This window comes from Adiantum capillus-veneris, chromosome 25 (genome assembly GCF_014529385.1).
Source record: "Adiantum capillus-veneris isolate H3 chromosome 25, ASM1452938v2, whole genome shotgun sequence".
Classification (NCBI taxonomy): Eukaryota; Viridiplantae; Streptophyta; class Polypodiopsida; order Polypodiales; family Pteridaceae; genus Adiantum; species Adiantum capillus-veneris.
The window spans coordinates 54,681,003-54,697,534 of record NC_140955.1 but is presented as its reverse complement, the minus strand read 5'-3'; the positions used below and the strand labels follow the sequence as shown (position 1 = coordinate 54,697,534).

Below are 16,532 nucleotides of genomic sequence, written 5' to 3'. Positions count from 1 at the left end.
AAGGCCTAAACAATTTATGAGAAAATATCACATAACGAGTATGTCCTTGGCTCTTACCACGAAAAAACGAGAGAACCATTTTCTCAATATTTGAAGATTGATGTCAATGTGTGTTGATGATGAGAAATGGTACCATGAATGTCTACTTGCATGCCTAATACAAGCTCGCATGATTTGCTCCACGTGTAAAAGGAACTTGAAGATGTCTATAACCCACCCTTACCCTTATCAATAAATGTAGGATGTGGGACAAGTGAAATGTAGAATATAAGAAGGCAAGGCAAGATGGCCTCTCTCACATTCATTGTCAGTGGCATATATGACTCGCTACTTAATGGCATCTGTTGTCCTCTACTTGCTTGTATATCTAAGGACAATCCTGATCCATAGTGAAAAGAGGGTAGAACTCTAGAGAGGCACAATTGTGTGCAAACAAGTATGAACAAGGCTTAAGGATGTGCAAGAAAACAAATAGTTTACATGTTTCAAGTCATACCTTAGGGCGGTGTGTGTGTGTGTGTGTGTGTGTGTGTGTGTGTGTGTGTGTGAGAGAGAGAGAGAGAGAGAGAGAGAGAGAGAGAGAGAGAGAGAGATTTCATTGCTGAAGGACCCAAGGAAGGAGAAATCGTGGAGGTGAAGTACGTGAAAGAAGGTAAGAGGTAGAAAACAAGCTTTCTCTAGGCTTTATCGAAAGGTCACTCACCTTTCCCAGCCTCAAAAGGTGAGCTATTATAGTAAACTAACAATAGCCCTTTCCTCAGCTCACCTTAGCCTTATTTTGGATTAAGAGATGTCGTCTTCAAGGCTTCATACCAAGTCTTTACAATCAAAGCGTGCTTGAGCAAGGTCGGGCAGAACCGTTGCCTAATGGGAACCTTCCCCATATTGCTATAGATGTCTTCATGTCGCACAACCTCTTAACATTACACCACTGAATCCCCGATCCAAAGCTTACTATGCAATGACGGTACCGATATCCACTAATCATTATTTCCAGATACAGTTGTTGGTTGGCTGATAATGCAAAGACAAAGTTAGTCATCAATTTTGTCAATTTTTTTGCCTTTGACATTGTCTCTAGTTGTATCTTCATGCTTAAACAACACCATATTAGACAACTCAGGTCGAAGTATCTTGATGATCTTCAATTTGTGATCGACCTGAGCTACATAGTAGTCTAGCACAACCAACAGTGAGGCACAAACCGTACCATTCACTAACTCCATAATGTCTACAAACTTCCTTGTCCCTAGTTTTTGTGTGAAAACCGATGGCCGGTCCGTAGTCCATAGCCAATGTGCAAAACAAAATAATTTAGCACTGTATTTAGAAAGAATGGCATCACCCCTGGCACAATTTTTCATAGATCAGTAGGTACCATTTCCTCTACCTTAAGATACAATCAAGGCAACTGTTGCCAATCCTAGACGAAAGTATACTATCAAGCCTTTTTGCAAAAAGCTCGCCTTTAGTGTATTTTTTACCAGTTTAAATTGCAAGACCCCGGCTAGATTCCAAGCTTGCTTTGAAGAAAACAAGTAAAATTTTATGAGCAAAGTACACAAAGAAATACCCTACAAAGCAACCGATCAGACATAAAAATAGCATATTTAGGTTGGATCTACAGTCTACTCACCATTCACGATGTTGCTTTAGGACAAAAGCACCTTTTCATGCAGCCAAAATTTGATGTGTAGAGATCCACACCTCCAGGACAGAGCTTGGAAGAAACATATTAATAGCTAATATTTGAACCCAAAATCGAACATATTCACCCACACATCCACCTTAACCATTAGGTTACGATCCCATTGGCGACACGCAGTGGCATCTTTCAAATGTCAATTGTACTTTTTCTTTTTCTTTTTAAACCCCAAACTATATTGCACTTATGAAAGACCTCACTCTTCACTCTGTAGTTCATCTAATTTCACATTTGAAAACCAGACGCAGATACGTAGGGCACCAAATACAAAGAATCAATTGAGAAATTGGAAGGTTACATAAGGGAGCTGCATACATACTCCCATCCTGTTTGTCTTTGGAAATGTAAGAAAAAAAATGCTTAAGAGCTGCTGGTATTTCTACTGATTATTTGTGCATGAAAATTAATAGTATAATTTAGTAAGTTGGTTTTAAGGTTGAATGTTACAACAACAATAACAAAAGAATGACAGCTACAACTTCTCAGTACCAATGTAGGCGCTAATTGCAGAGCCGTTCACAGAGGCTCTCCAAAGCACTCCATGACTGATCTGCAAGGATTGAGATGGATTATTGTTGCTATTGCACGTCAGTCGTAATTGATTCCCAATCTGTATAGCCTGCAATTGGGCAAAACCAAATCACATTGAAAATCAGCTGAAAATGCTTTGCTTTTTGCTTATGATGAATTCATTTAAATGTATGCATTCTTAAACCGCCTACATTGAAAGCGCCACTTACCCTACAATATTAAGACCCTGCATCCTTGCAATTCCACTTCGATGTAGGCACGCAGCTCAAGTAATGACACCACGAGCATTTCTTATTTCCGTCCACTCCACGAAGGACCAGCGCCATAGCAACACTGAAGCTGCACTTCGACACAAATGCCAGTTTGAGAGAAAAGAGGAAGGAGTTCAAAATTTAAATCTGCTATTAACACCCCACAAATTGCAAAGCCACTCATTGCGACTTGGCCGCTAACATTATGTATCGACACAGTCTGGGAACAACCATGCATGCCGCAAGCGTGTGATTTGAGCATTTGAAAGAGCTTCCAATGTTCTAAACAACGACATAGCAGACTTGGCATAACCTGGAGGTAAATACCTCAAAAGGCAAATCACATGCAAGATACACTCCACCTCCTCACCTTGTGTTCCCACACCCGATTTGTACTCTGAATGTTTCCAACATAAGTCATCTTGAGTGACATCACATTTCACTGCATATGGCACCTGCGTTCCCACAAGGGTTTAGGGTTTAAGGTTTTAGGCTTTAGGTGTCGGGTTTAAGTCCTAGGACTGCAACTTTCCCACTGAAATGACTAAAGAGTGGCACAACACACAACCCTCCCCTGTTCCAAGCTCTCCACATGTAAGTAAAATGCTCTACTGAAATAAAATCATCTTACCCAGCAATCAGGGTGATAAGAGCAATGACACAAAGTATGTACTGATAGAGTTTGTGTCTTCGTCTGAAAGGGAATCCATCTTCATTACTATAGGGCATATCTCCAGCCTGGGGCTTAAGCAGCAGTACAAAACCTGCCAGAAAGCCTGAGATGAAGCCTCCAATGTGCGCAAAATTGTCAACATATGGTAGAATTCCGATAGCCAGGTTTACCGCGACTACCAAGACAAGTGTTATCAATGCTGCACACTGAAAACAGCCTCAACATGAGCACATTTACCAGAAAACTAGCAAATTTGCAATGCACCAACCTTGTTTGAATACATGGACCAATTTGTGAGGAGTTCAGCAAGCATGGCTCCCAACAAGCCAAATAGAGCACCAGAGGCTCCCACCGAAATATTATTTCGAAGAAACAGTGAAGAGAGTAAACTGCCTCCGAGGCCAGAAACCAAATAGACAATGCCAATTCTTACTGCACAAAGTGCCAAAGACAAGGGAGAAGAGAATCAATCCCCAATGGCAGAACTCACTAAGGCAATAGGAAAACAAAAAGAGTTATTCAAGCCTGGTGTGTAACATGAATAGTTAAAAGAACTTACAAAATCCAAATTCCTGCTCTAATTTGATTCCAATGAAAAGAAGACTGAGCATATTGACAAGAAGGTGAATAATGCCTGCATGTAGCCAGATGCAAGTAATAAGGCGCCAACCTTGATGCTCGTGTACCACCTTGTTCACATTGAGGGCACCCAATTTCTGCAGTCTAAAATTCCAAAACAAAAGCAGAATCAGAAATATTGACACTACCAAATGGGTCCAGCATCTAGATGATAAGAACAAAGGGTGTGAGTAAAGAAGAAAATCCTTGCCAAGGCAAGCGATACTAACATACTGGATGCTTGTTACCAGCATGAAATCCACACGACCATGAGATGTTTGAAAGTGTGGGTATATGCTGTTAGGAGTCAACTCCTCCTTCATGCTAGGCACTACTATCGTGTGGGGCTGGATTGCTCACTCTTTTCACATAGCATTTGAGGAGTGCATGGAATTTAAGGTTGGATGGCATGCCTTCCTCTTCCCTAGGTAGATTCACCTTGGGCGCCTACTTTCGGGCTTAGAGGAGTACGCGCATGACCTGCCCTAGATTATTTTCAATTACTTATTGGTTGTTCACATCTTGCAGCCCCTTTGAGATCCAATTCATCACCCTCTCTGTGAGCGGCACCATTCCAAAGAATGGATACAAAAGCAGCCGAAGACAGCATGCACAAACAGATCTCAACTCTTGCCAGAAATCCACACTAAACCTAGGATCATTATCACTTACCAATTCAATGGGCAATGCACAGAGACGTTCAATTAATGAACCAGTATGTAAAGTAGGCCTAATAGAATTATACTTAGTACTAACCATATCGAATGGAAGAGCATCAAATTTATTAAACGAAGGAGCCCACCTAAATAGCATCGGTTCATGTTTTGAAGCAAACACCGAGCCGTATCAATATGTAGCAGTCCCGCTCATCCACTAGCTTTGTGAGCCATACTCCCATAACAGTCTTAGCTTGGTCGTACGAGCAGTACTCATATAGATGACAGTTCAGCTTGACCGTATTGGTTAGCTTTGTGAGACTGTCACTAAGCATCTTAATGCACATAGCAGAGACGTGCGTATGAAAAAGATGCCAGAAAAGGAATTTCCGAAGATGATTTATGAAATTAATGTTCTCTGGAAGAACTTGCTAGATGTGTGCAGATAACAGGTGAAATCGATGATAATGGATGACGAATTTGGAGCAATGACAGCTCCAGAATGAACCTGACAACAATAAGTATCATGAATTTTGAATGAAACTAATGAAAAAACCTACTATTTGTGAACAGATAACAGGATTAAGAATGAATCATGAATTTTGAATCACGACTGATTTAATGGAATTGTCTCGTGATCGCATCAAGAATTCCTGCGAGATGAGATGGCCATGCCTGCAAAATCAGACATAGGCCATAAACCAGTTCAGTAGACACTGACTCTTAAGTACCGACACACTAGACGACACAAATCCAACACATGTACAAAGACGACAGTCACGTCACATCACATTCAGATCACAGTCAGATCACGTTCAGATCTCATTCAAATCACATCACAAGACATCGCATGACACATCAAATCAATCACAGAAAAATTCGTTTCAAATCTCAGACCAAGACTGCCAGCAACGTAATTAGTAATCGCATTTAGATCCATCCCAAACCTCACTAATGTCGAATTAACTAATTCTTATTGCGATCATGTCTATAGAGATTTTCCACTCAAGTATTGTCGTGTCGAGTAATCATTCGCCTCAAGCACTGTCGTGTGCGAGTAATCATTTCCGAGGATCCCAATCCATCACTAAGTTCAAACGGAACAGAGTGGTCCAATCATTCAGTTCTAGCTATGTAATCGACGGAAATTACAATTCTTTCAAGAGGGGGGTATGTCACAAAACGATGACGTGGCAATCCTGCCCGAACACACACACAACAATGACCAAGTCTACAGCAGAAATGCCATGTGGCACGGGCCCCGCAAAACACGTTGGCAGGCTAACGTTGCAAACTATACGGAATCCCGCTTTTTGTGCTGGCTAATGACATGGCAGCCTGTACGGATTTTCGCAATTTGCGCTCGTGCTTTTTTTTTGGCAATTTTTGAGGGCCAGTTGCTTTTGGGGCAGTTTGCTTTTGAGTTTATGGCTTTGGGGCGCTGCTTTTGGCATCCCTGGTAAAGAATAAAAAGGGCCCAAGGACCTCACTCTTAAAGGCATTTGGAAGCAAAGTCTGAGAGCAGAGGACCCTCGGGAGTTGTACTTTGATAAAGCATTAATATAGAAGAAATACCAATAGGGACACCAGCAGTCTTTGGGACCAATCTTGCTGGGCACGGAACTACGTCGGGCCGTGTCGTGCAAAGTGAACTGTCTCTCGTGTCGCGATAGATTCTAGACTTGGGGTGTCCAAGACTGTGACATTACACATATCTACGACAAGTTATGTATAATTGAGTGTGAGGCATTCTCACATGTCCCTAAAGATCTATGGAAGAAGCTACATCCCAAACAAGGATCGAGAGGTATGAGCAGTTGGACAGAGGGGTAGAGGAGGATCAGCAATCAATGACAGTTCAAGAATTGCCTCAGTTGCCCCTGGATAGACCAGTCCGCCAGTCCTTGGATGAGCTCAGTCGCACGTGCCTCTCACAATAGGCCATGTTCAAGGGGAGCAAGAGGGCAATGAGTCTTCACATTTTGCTGAAAATTTTGACTATTCAACAGGCTTCGCATCTCCAGCAGATGTCCCACTTTCTGAGATTCTGTCAACTCAATCTTTGCGGTGGCCCTTGGAGATCTCCAGATGTTTCTTTGAGTGGGCCACTATGTGTCGATATGCTTTTCCTGCAATTATCAGGAACACGTCACATTCTTCTCGGCCCACCGAGCACCCATGACCAGATTTAGACTACAAGGTTTACATGATGACTCCTTCTGGTCAAGAGAGGCTGTCTACGATGCCATACAGGAGCAGACAATGGTTAAGGCCAATTACTTACGGATATTAGACAGTTTGCACATTTGTTTGAGAGCCAGTTTAGAGAGGCCTTCAAGAAGCTGGTCTGGTCAAAGAGACGCATCTTGGTACCTTCCCCTGGCCTTTGAGGTGGACACTGGGACAGTGAGCGGGTCCCCCCTGCCTCTCTGCGGGTCCCCCCTGCCTCTCTTACAGGTTGGTTGTGTTGTAGATCCGCTTCCTTTTTTGGAGTACATCATCAGGAAACGATAGAATGGATGCAGATGATTTCAGAGGCACGGCCTAGGGTTTACACAGTCCCTTGGCTTTTGTGAGCTGCTACCGGAGGTTTATACAGCAAAAGCTTTATATCAATCATATAAACAACACTAGATTCGATGGTTTTTGCTACATCGCCTGCGGTGGACAAAACTTTGGGCAGATTTGCGTAGGCTTGATGTTGCTAATTGGACTATTTTCTTATTTTTAATGATTAATTTCTTTTTTAGGATATTTTATTATGTGCACTAAGAACTGTTAAAAGATTGTAGCTACAGGAACTGCCATCAGGAACGGACAACTCTGATGTGTCATTTGATGGGTGACGGTAAACATCGCGAAGGAGTTTCCGTAAGTTCGGTGGAAAGGGCCGGGTTACGAGTGCCCCTGATGCGTCACATGATGGGTGACGGGTGCATCAGTAAGGGGGCATCCCGTAGGCTAAGGAGGAAATCCGAACTGAGTAAGAAAATACACGTAAGAACGCAAGCACAAGAATAAAGATGGGTTCAATGAAGCTTTTTACGAAAAGCAAGAACAATCGCGGGAAGGCAGACGCTTTCCCGCGAGGAATCTATGTTTGCATTGCATTCGTGCATGTGGTTGCATCCAGGGACGCCTAGGAAGTGTTGTTAAATGCATTGGTTTTAACTTATAAGTTTTTATTGAGTTTTTGGGCAGGTTCAGACCAATTTTTAAATATGCCGGCCGCCCACTTAATAAGTGGGCAGCCACTTAGAAGATAAAGCAACAAAACCAGCCAACGAATTCTCTCTCCCTATTTCGGGTAGCACAGTGCAAAAAAAAAAAAAAAAAAGCCGCGATCTCTACGCGAGCAGTTATTCGTGCCGTGGCCAAGGAGCTATAAAAGCACCACATGCCCTCACTCACCGGAGGTACCAACATCAGCAAGAGAAGACTCTGCCGCAAGAGATCGCGAGACTACGAAGCACGGAAGTCGCTTTTCCCGCGCAAGAGCGACAGGTATCTACTGTGGATTCGCCATACGAATTGTTGTCGCGTGTTTGTGTGGTTTGTTTTGCAGGAATCTCCCGTCTTACAAGAAGGCCCTTCACGGGAAGTACGGCTTCACGCCTAAGTCCCTTACGGGAAAGTACGGCTTCACGCCTAAGTCCCTTACGGGAAAGTACGGCTTCGCGCCTAAGTCCCTTACGGGAAGGACGGCCTTGTGCCCAAGCCCTTTACGGGAAAGCAGGACCCTCGGGTCTAAGATTATAGAACGGAGGGGTTTCCTCGGGTTCTCATGCTTGTATAAGAATTCTCCCTGAATAAAAGAATACTCTTAACGGGGGGGGGGGACCAGCCCATCCTCTTGTCCCCAATACTGTGTCGATCTTCTCCCTTCTCTCCCTTTTGCAAAGTATATTATTTTTCAGATTTCTAAGTGCTCGTGTACGCTCCCGTTTTGTGACAGTGGTATCAGAGCATGGTCTCCTCTCTTTCTCTATAAAGGAGGACGACTCTGGGAAGATACGGGAAGAAGCCATGACAAGCCAAGAGAGAAGTAAGCAGGCAGAACCCTAAGTCCTGCAAGGAAAAGCTCGCACAGTTGGAATTTTTTTTTCTCTCTGCAAGAAGTCGACACAAGGCTTGGGATTCTCTGAGAAGGCAACAAGAGCATGATGCTCAAGAACCTAGAGAATCCAAGGAGCGGAATGCTCAAGATTCTTCAGAATCCAGGAAATATCCATGAACGTCAATCCAGAACTATAGCCATGAAATCCCGTCATTCCGGGAAGGATATGAAAAAGGAACTCACGGCTGTGATTCACGCCTTATCCAACTGGAAGCACTATCTTCTAGGAGCGGATTTTGTGATCAAGAATGATCACCAGAGTTTGCGGTATTTTCTTACGCAAAGGAAACTATCTGAGAAGCAGATGAGATGGGCAAACTTTTTGTCTATGTTTCACTTCCAGATCCTTCACACGGCTGGGAGTAAGAATGTGGTCGCAGACGCATTGTCTAGGCGGCCAAGGGTGAACGCTATCACTTCGGTGTATCACCAAGAATTAGAAGCACTACCGGATTTGTATCCGAATGATCTAGACTTCTCCACCATTTGGGAAAAGCTACATCGTGGAGAGAATGAGTTTCCCTATTCCATTCGGGACGGTTATCTCTACCACCATCAAGCCATATGTGTGGCGGAACCATTAAGAAAGAAGATCATGGATGAAGCACACGCTTCGCCTTATGCGGGTCATCGGGGTATTCTCTCTACGACCTTAGCATGGAAAGATATTTCTTTTGGCCTAGCCTTAAAGCAGACATTGATAAGTATGTCAAGGAAGCAGACATTGATAAGTATGTCAGGGAATGCTTGGTTTGCCAAAAAGTAAAGTATGATCGGCATAAGACGCCTGGGTTGCTACAACCATTGCCTGTGCCTAATGAACCCTGGGAAAGTATTGCCATGGACTTCATCATGGACCTCCCTAGAACTCAGACTGGAAATGACGCAATCTGGACCATTGTAGACCGGTTTAGCAAGCAAGCACACTTTAACCTGTCAAGAAAACGATCAAAGCAGATCATATGGCTAGGGTCTTTCTAGCACAGATCTTTAAGCATCATGGAATGCCTAAGTCTATTGTGAGCGATCGAGATCCTCGCATGACAGGAAATTTTAGGCGTGCCTTGATGGATAATCTTGGTACAAAGCTGAATTTTTCATCTGCCTACCATCCTCAAATGGACGGGCAAAGTGAGATAGCTAATTCCACAGTATTGGACATGTTAAAAGCTTATGTGTCAGACCGGCAATCTGGCTGGGAGAAATATTTGCCTCTTGTCGAGTATGCGTATAACAATACCATACACTCATCGACGGGGAAAGCACCTTTTGAGATTCTCTATGGTAAGCCTTTGCTTCCACCCATCCTTTTAACTAAGGATAAAATCTTTGCAGCAGATGAATTTGTCCGGGACTTGGACACAGCCTACGGGCAAGTTAGGAGAGCTATTCTACGCTCTCAGGAAAAGCATAAGAAAGCTGCAGACAAGCACAGAAGGAATCTAGACTTAAGAGTCGGACAGTTAGTCTTACTCAACTTTGAGAAGGCAAGACTTAAGAAACAAGCGTCTCATAAGGGGAAGGTGGTAAAACTTTCTACCCGTTATTATGAGCCGTTTAAGATCACTGAGCGAGTAAATGATGTCACGTTCCGATTAGCGCTACCGCCTAATTGGAAGATCCATGATGCTTTCCATGTCAGTTTACTCCGGCCGTATGTGGGACCGCCTCCAAGCCAGCCTAGTGCTGAGGAACCTCCTGAGGTTGAGGAAACGGAAGAAATACTCCAACCGGAGCAGATAGTAAGTCATCAGGAGTAGTCTCTCAAATCCGGAAAGATAACACGGAAGTATTTGGTTAAGTTTAAGAATTATTCGAATCTAGATGCTCAGTGGATGATGTAGGAGGAATTAGCAGCTTATCCCGAGATACTGGAGGTATATGTCCAAGCACTACAGTTGAGGTCAACTGTTTAGAAGCCAGAGGGATGTTGCTAATTGGACTATTTTCTTATTTTTAATTATTAATTTCTTTTTTAGGATATTTTATTATGTGCACTAAGAATTGTTAAAAGATTGTAGCTACACGAACTGCCATCAGGAACGGACAACTCTGATGTGTCATTTGATGGGTGACTGTAAACATCGCGAAAGAGTTTCCGTAAGTTCAATGGAAAGGGCCGGGTTACGAGTGCCCCCGATGCGTCACATGATGGGTAACGGGTGCATCAGTAAGGGGGCATCCCGTAGGCTAAGGAGGAAATCCGAATTGAGTAAGAAAATACGCGTAAGAACGCAAGCACAAGAATAAAGATGGGTTCAATGAAGCTTTTTACGAAAAGCACGAACAATCGCGGGAAGGCAAACGCTTTCCCGCGAGGAATCTATGTTTGCATTGCATTCGTGCATGTGGCTGCATCCAGGGACGCCTGGGAAGTGTTGTTAAATGCATTGGTTTTAACTTATAAGTTTTTATTGAGTTTTTGGGCAGGTTCAGACCAATATTAAAATATGCCGGCCGCCCACTTAATAAGTGGGCAGCCACGTAGAAGATAAAGCAACAAAACCAGCCAGCGAATTCTCTCTCCCTATTTCGGGTAGCACAGTGCAAAAAAAAAAAAAAAAGCCGCGATCTCTACGCGAGCAGTTATTCGTGCCGTGGCCAGGGAGCTATAAAAGCACCACATGCCCTCACTCACGGGAGGTACCAACATCAGCAAGAGAAGACTCTGCCGCAAGAGATCGCAAGACTACGAAGCACGGAAGTTGCTTTTCCCGCGCAAGAGCGACAGGTATCTACTGTGGATTCGCCATACGAATTGTTGTCGCGTGTTTGTGTGGTTTGTTTTGCAGGAATCTCCCGTCTTACGGGAAGGCCCTTCACGGGAAGTACAGCTTCACGCCTAAGTCCCTTACGGGAAAGTACGGCTTCGCGCCTAAGTCCCTTACAGGAAGGACGGCCTTGTGCCCAAGCCCTTTACGGGAAAGCAGGACCCTCGGGTCTAAGATTACAGAACGGAGGGGTTTCCTCGGGTTCTCGTGCTTGTATAAGAATTCTCCCTAAATAAAAGAATACTCTTAACGGGGGGGGACCAGCCCATCCTCTGGTCCCCAATACTGTGTCGATCTTCTCCCTTCTCTCCCTTTTGCAAAGTATATTATTTTTCAGATTTCTAAGTGCTCGTGTACGCCACTGTTTTGTGACACTTGATCACACCCAAATAGCTACACTTCACCACCTAGTTAAAGTATCTTTGCCCCCAAATGTTTCCTGTAGCTTGTTATGGGATTTTTCCCCATGTTCTCATTGTACATTCATCAGGGTTTTTCCCATATTTCTTGTATATGGACCGATGGTCGATTTTATGTAATGCAAAAGGGTCAAAGCCTCACTTTCAATGCAAGAGAGAGAGAGAGAGAGAGAGAGAGAGAGAGAGAGAGAAGCTCTACGTGCTGATAACAAACTGCCAAAACAAGTGACCAAGCCTCGAGGGTGGTCCGGCATAGAAATGGCGTGCCTCAATGTATAGACCCAAGGTACACAGTCACAAACTGCTGACGTGTCAAAGCCCGAAAGAATGGAGCCAACTTGCAGATGCCCGCTGAGGGGCTTAAACCGTAAGAAGAGAGAGAGAGAGAGAGAGAGAGAGAGAGAGAGAGAGAGAGAGAGAGAGAGAGAGAGAGAAGCTCTCCGTGCTGATAACAAACTGCCAAAACAAGTGACCAAGCCTCGAGGGTGGTCCGGCATAGAAATGGCGTGCCTCAATGGATAGACTCAAGGTACACACTGCATAGTTACAGGGGACGGGGGGGACGGGCCCTAGGGCCGGGGGACGGCCGTAATCGGGCCGGGAATGGCTGGGAACGCCGAGGGACGGACGGAAAACGGGCCGGACGGGCGGGTCGCAGGGGGGACGGCCCGGGGACGGACGGGGTCGGACCAGAACAGATTCAAAAATATGCCCGTTTGTTACCGTTTGCAACGGCTCTGTGCAGCCCCAACTGCCATATTTTTGGAGCCTTGGCCCTTGGGAGGCTATAAAAGGCTCCCTTGGGCCTCTTAATACTCATAGTCTCAATGCTCAATGCTCATTCCATTTCCCTCAAGCTCAAGGCTCAAGCTCATTCCATTTCCCTCAAGCTCAAGGCTCAAGTTTGAACTTTGAAGCTCTCCTCTCCCTCTTCTACCCACTTTGAAGCTCTCCTCTACTCTCTCTCCACACAAGCTCTCCTCTAACTCTTCTAACTTCTAAGCTCTACTCTCTCGAGTCTCTAACCATCATGTCATCTCAAGCCAACTCCACTTCTCAAGCCGCTTCTTCTCGAAGGAGGTCCGCCGTGCAAACGTGGTCGTGGTGGGATGAAGTCGACTTTAGCTCGCGTGGCAAAGGTGGCGGTGCAAGTCCATGGACGTGCAAGCTATGTCCATACAAGAGATCGGGTGGTTCAAACAAAGTGCGAGCCCATCTTCTTCATGAACCCGGTCACGAGGTGAAGTTTTGCCCTCATGTAGCTCCCGAGAAGAGGTTGGATCTTCTTGAGAAGCTCACGGTGTATGAGGTTGCGGAAGCGGCCAAGAGGGGCCGTTTTGTTGCCGTTCACTGAGTGGGAGATGGCACAAGAGAATCCATCTATGGCCGATACTCTTTTGGAGGAGCTAGAAGAGGATTTCGAGCCTCAATGCGAGCCTCCCGAGCCCTCATACGTCGCTGACGATCTCGACTACGACGACGATGTGGAGATTCAGCAGGCAAGCACTTCTTGAGTTTGATGATCATTGATCACTCGACTCTCGAGTCTAGACTCTTGAGTCTACGACTCTACCTACTACATAGCCCTTTGTACTTTTTGTTATCCTTGAGGCCTCAGGCTTGTCCTAAGTCCTTTAGGCTTTTTGACTCTTGAGCCCTTGTGGCATGCACTTCTCATTTTGTATCCATCGATCATCGATGTTTTATTAGCACATTTCAGCCTATATGATTCGTGTTCTTTGGTCTATTTAGTATAAATTTATGGTCAAAGTGATGCTCTATGTGTGTGGCATGTGTGTAGGTCAAAAAATGCCAAAAAAACTCTCTTTTTTTTTTGCCGTGCCGAACCCCGTCCCCGTTTCCTGACTTTTGCCGTCCCGACCCCGTTCCCGACCCCGACCCGCCGTCCCATGTAACTATGACACACTGTCACAAACTGCTGACGTGTCAAAGCCCTGAAGAATGGAGCCAATTTGCACATGCCGGCCGAGGGGCCTAAACCCTAAGAAGAACAAGTAGCAGAAGAAGAAGTCCTACCAACTTATGGGGACCCTGTCCGATGGGGCCCCACTGACATAAAGGGATTAAAATAAAGCAAGACTCACACACACACACGCAAAACTGATGACATGGCAACTGTACGGATGCTCTGCGTTTTGTGCTGACTGATGATGTGGCAATTGTACGGAATTCCGCAAAACGCGCCGGCAGCTTTTTGGCATTGCTTTTGGACCAGAAGCTTTTGAGTTTTGAAGGTTTTTCACTGTAACTGCTTTTCAAGCCAAGGGCCTTTAAATGTGAGGTTAGGGCTCATTCTCTGGCATGCTTCCTGGAGAAGGTGCAGAGCGTGGAGTTCCAGCTTGTACTCTGTTGATGCAATATATAGAAATACTGAAAGGGGCGCCCAGGTTTGGAGCCAATACTCTCTGGGGTGGAATTCCACCACTCCGTGTCGCGTGTCGTCTCTCTCTTTCAGTTAAGTTGTTATTGAAGTGCTAAAAGTCTGTTTAGTCTGTTCTTTTCTATTGGCACGTGGTGCCCCTCTTGTGACACACAACTGCTACTGCTACTTCCATCCGCTCCTAAAACAAGACTACTGACTCGGCCTAAACATGGGCTACAACCCCAGCCTCCTATGAAAGAAAGGCTCTGGTGAAACTTCTTTTGACAAGAGGACTGATCTGGAAGCAGAAGGAGCTGGACTAGGGCTGCCCATGGTGCGGCTGCCTTCAGGAGATCATGGATCTCCTCCTCCCCTATGCCTGCACCAAGAGGAAGGTGCTTTGCATCTGCATGATCACATCACCTTTGTGTAGATGCCCAAAGAAGAAAAACGCAAGAAAAACCTCCCTGCTGCGCATCTACCGAGCGGTGGTGATGCTTCTTTGCTGGTGACACAAAAGGTGTGGGCCGGCCAACGCTAGAAGGCTGATCCTGAAAACGCCAGTAACTGCCCTCCCTGCCTAGTGGCACCCTGGGGCTGCCCGCCCCTGCATACCAAAGCCGGCACAACTAAGCAAGAAGGGGTGTTTGAATTACTGTGCTATCTGATTCATCCGCTACACCAAACATTTTCTAAGTATGTATGAGTACCTTAGCCCTTGCTTGCAGCCTGCCCACCCCAAGTGTGAGCACCATTTTTAGGGAGATTGATGATCGAGGCTTACAATTGGTAAGTGTGTGTAAGTGTGCACCTTTGCCCTTGCTTGTAGCCTGCCCACCCAAGTGTGAGCACCCCCATTTAGGGGGCCTGATGATCTCTACCCCACCACAACAGCAACATCAGCCTTTCCTCATTAACGGCCTGCATAGTCACACGCAAACTGGGAACAAGGAACACCAAATTGGACCGAGCAAGAATTATCATTCCCTATGACAATATATACTCACAACTCTCACATCGAACAGGGATGGAACGGTAAACGGGAAAGCAGAATGGGGAGCGGGACCAAAATATGTTCATTAAGTTGCAAGACATTAAAGATGGCATTTTTGCAGAGTCATACGTACGTGTAAGTTGAGGGTCCCAGTAATGGATTCTCACTGAGAGGCTGGAATGACAGGCGCCTTAGGAACTTGGCAATGCACTTGTCGTCAACTGTGTTGTGTGGGCAGTTGTTGATGTACATAGTGATGAAAAACATAACTACATTCACCACCACAAGAAGAGGAACAAGCAAGGCTATCTTTTGACGCCTTTCAGCAGGAGCATATGTTGAGGCAACCTGGAGAGGGTATACGCCGGCACTAGACATGGCTAGTCTCTTGTCCAAATCTTCCCCCATCAATTAGAGTGTGGGTGCCGGTTGAAAGCAGGGACGGGAGTGACTGTTATTATGGCGGACACAAATGCTGTATTGGGCACCCTGCCTTTGTGAGTGGCTATGGAGATAACAACTCAAGCTGCTCTGTGGTTCCTTCAGTGTGTCAATTGATCCAACCATGACTACGGGTATGACAACTCATAGTTGCTCTCTGGTCCACTTGTAAGCTCTCTCTCTCTCTCTCTCTCTCTCTCTCTCGTGGGTGTGTGCGTGCGCGCGCGCGCGTTGGGCGTTTTGCTGATCGAAGCTCGATGTTGGGGTGTCAAGGCGGGACCTAGGCCTATATTGTCTTTGCCCACATTTGACAACTTACCAAACTGTGGCACGCACCTCTCAACATCCTTACCTTAGAGCGCAAAACTTATCGGTAAGTGATGGTTGGTCACGGGTACATAGGTTTGGTTTGATTGAAAATGGACCTCTATGAGGACAAGTGTCGAGGTCTTAACACATGGGATGGGGGTTCGAGGACCCTGGGCGAAGATCTCAAGACAAATCAACAACACAAAGAAGGTTGACGTAGAATTTGAACCCACAACCTTCCCTTGAGAAGCTTAGGCTCTATCCATCCTTCCCTTGAGGGGCTTAGGCTCTATCCACCGTGCCTAAGATGGACTTCTTGACCCTAAGGGTAAAAAAAAACCTCCACAAGAGAAAGTAAACCAGGAGAAAAGTAATACACTTGGACAAGGGCACGCCCCATTTGATGGATCTCGTGCCTTCATTATTTTGCACTTGAGTTGCAATCCCACTCCTTAAGCTTCCATTATTATGCCGGGCCCTTTCATATTGAGAATCCATGCTTGAGCTGGTAGTACTTGCATTTAAGTCAAGAAATCCATTTTTTTCAAGGTGGGGATTGTTGCCATATATATGGTCATGATGTGTGTGTACACAATCCGGATCGTCGGGGTACTTTTCTCCCTCACTAGAATGTGTTTTTTCCCAGTGCTTTGTATATATGCCC

The 16,532-nt window shown here is 45.3% G+C and overlaps 1 protein-coding gene across 2 annotated transcripts; it reads right to left on the bottom strand.

The window, feature by feature from the left end:
* Positions 1 to 1,958: 1,958 nt before the first annotated feature.
* LOC147424914 (RHOMBOID-like protein 2) lies at positions 1,959 to 15,837 on the bottom strand. 2 transcript variants are annotated; one of them, XM_086500730.1, is made up of 6 exons: positions 15,252 to 15,832; positions 3,720 to 3,883; positions 3,429 to 3,592; positions 3,119 to 3,366; positions 2,446 to 2,575; positions 1,959 to 2,324 (listed from the first exon to the last, which is right to left on the bottom strand). In XM_086500730.1, exons 1-5 carry the CDS (start codon positions 15,524 to 15,526, stop codon positions 2,455 to 2,457), a joined length of 972 nt encoding a protein of 323 aa, XP_086356856.1. In that variant the 5' UTR covers positions 15,527 to 15,832; the 3' UTR covers positions 1,959 to 2,324; positions 2,446 to 2,454. The 2 variants fall into 2 exon arrangements, 1 of the variants encoding a protein (XP_086356856.1); XR_015186494.1 differs by lacking the exon at positions 1,959 to 2,324 and adding an exon at positions 2,858 to 2,942 and having other exon boundaries at positions 2,458 to 2,575; positions 15,252 to 15,837.
* Positions 15,838 to 16,532: the final 695 nt, after the last annotated feature.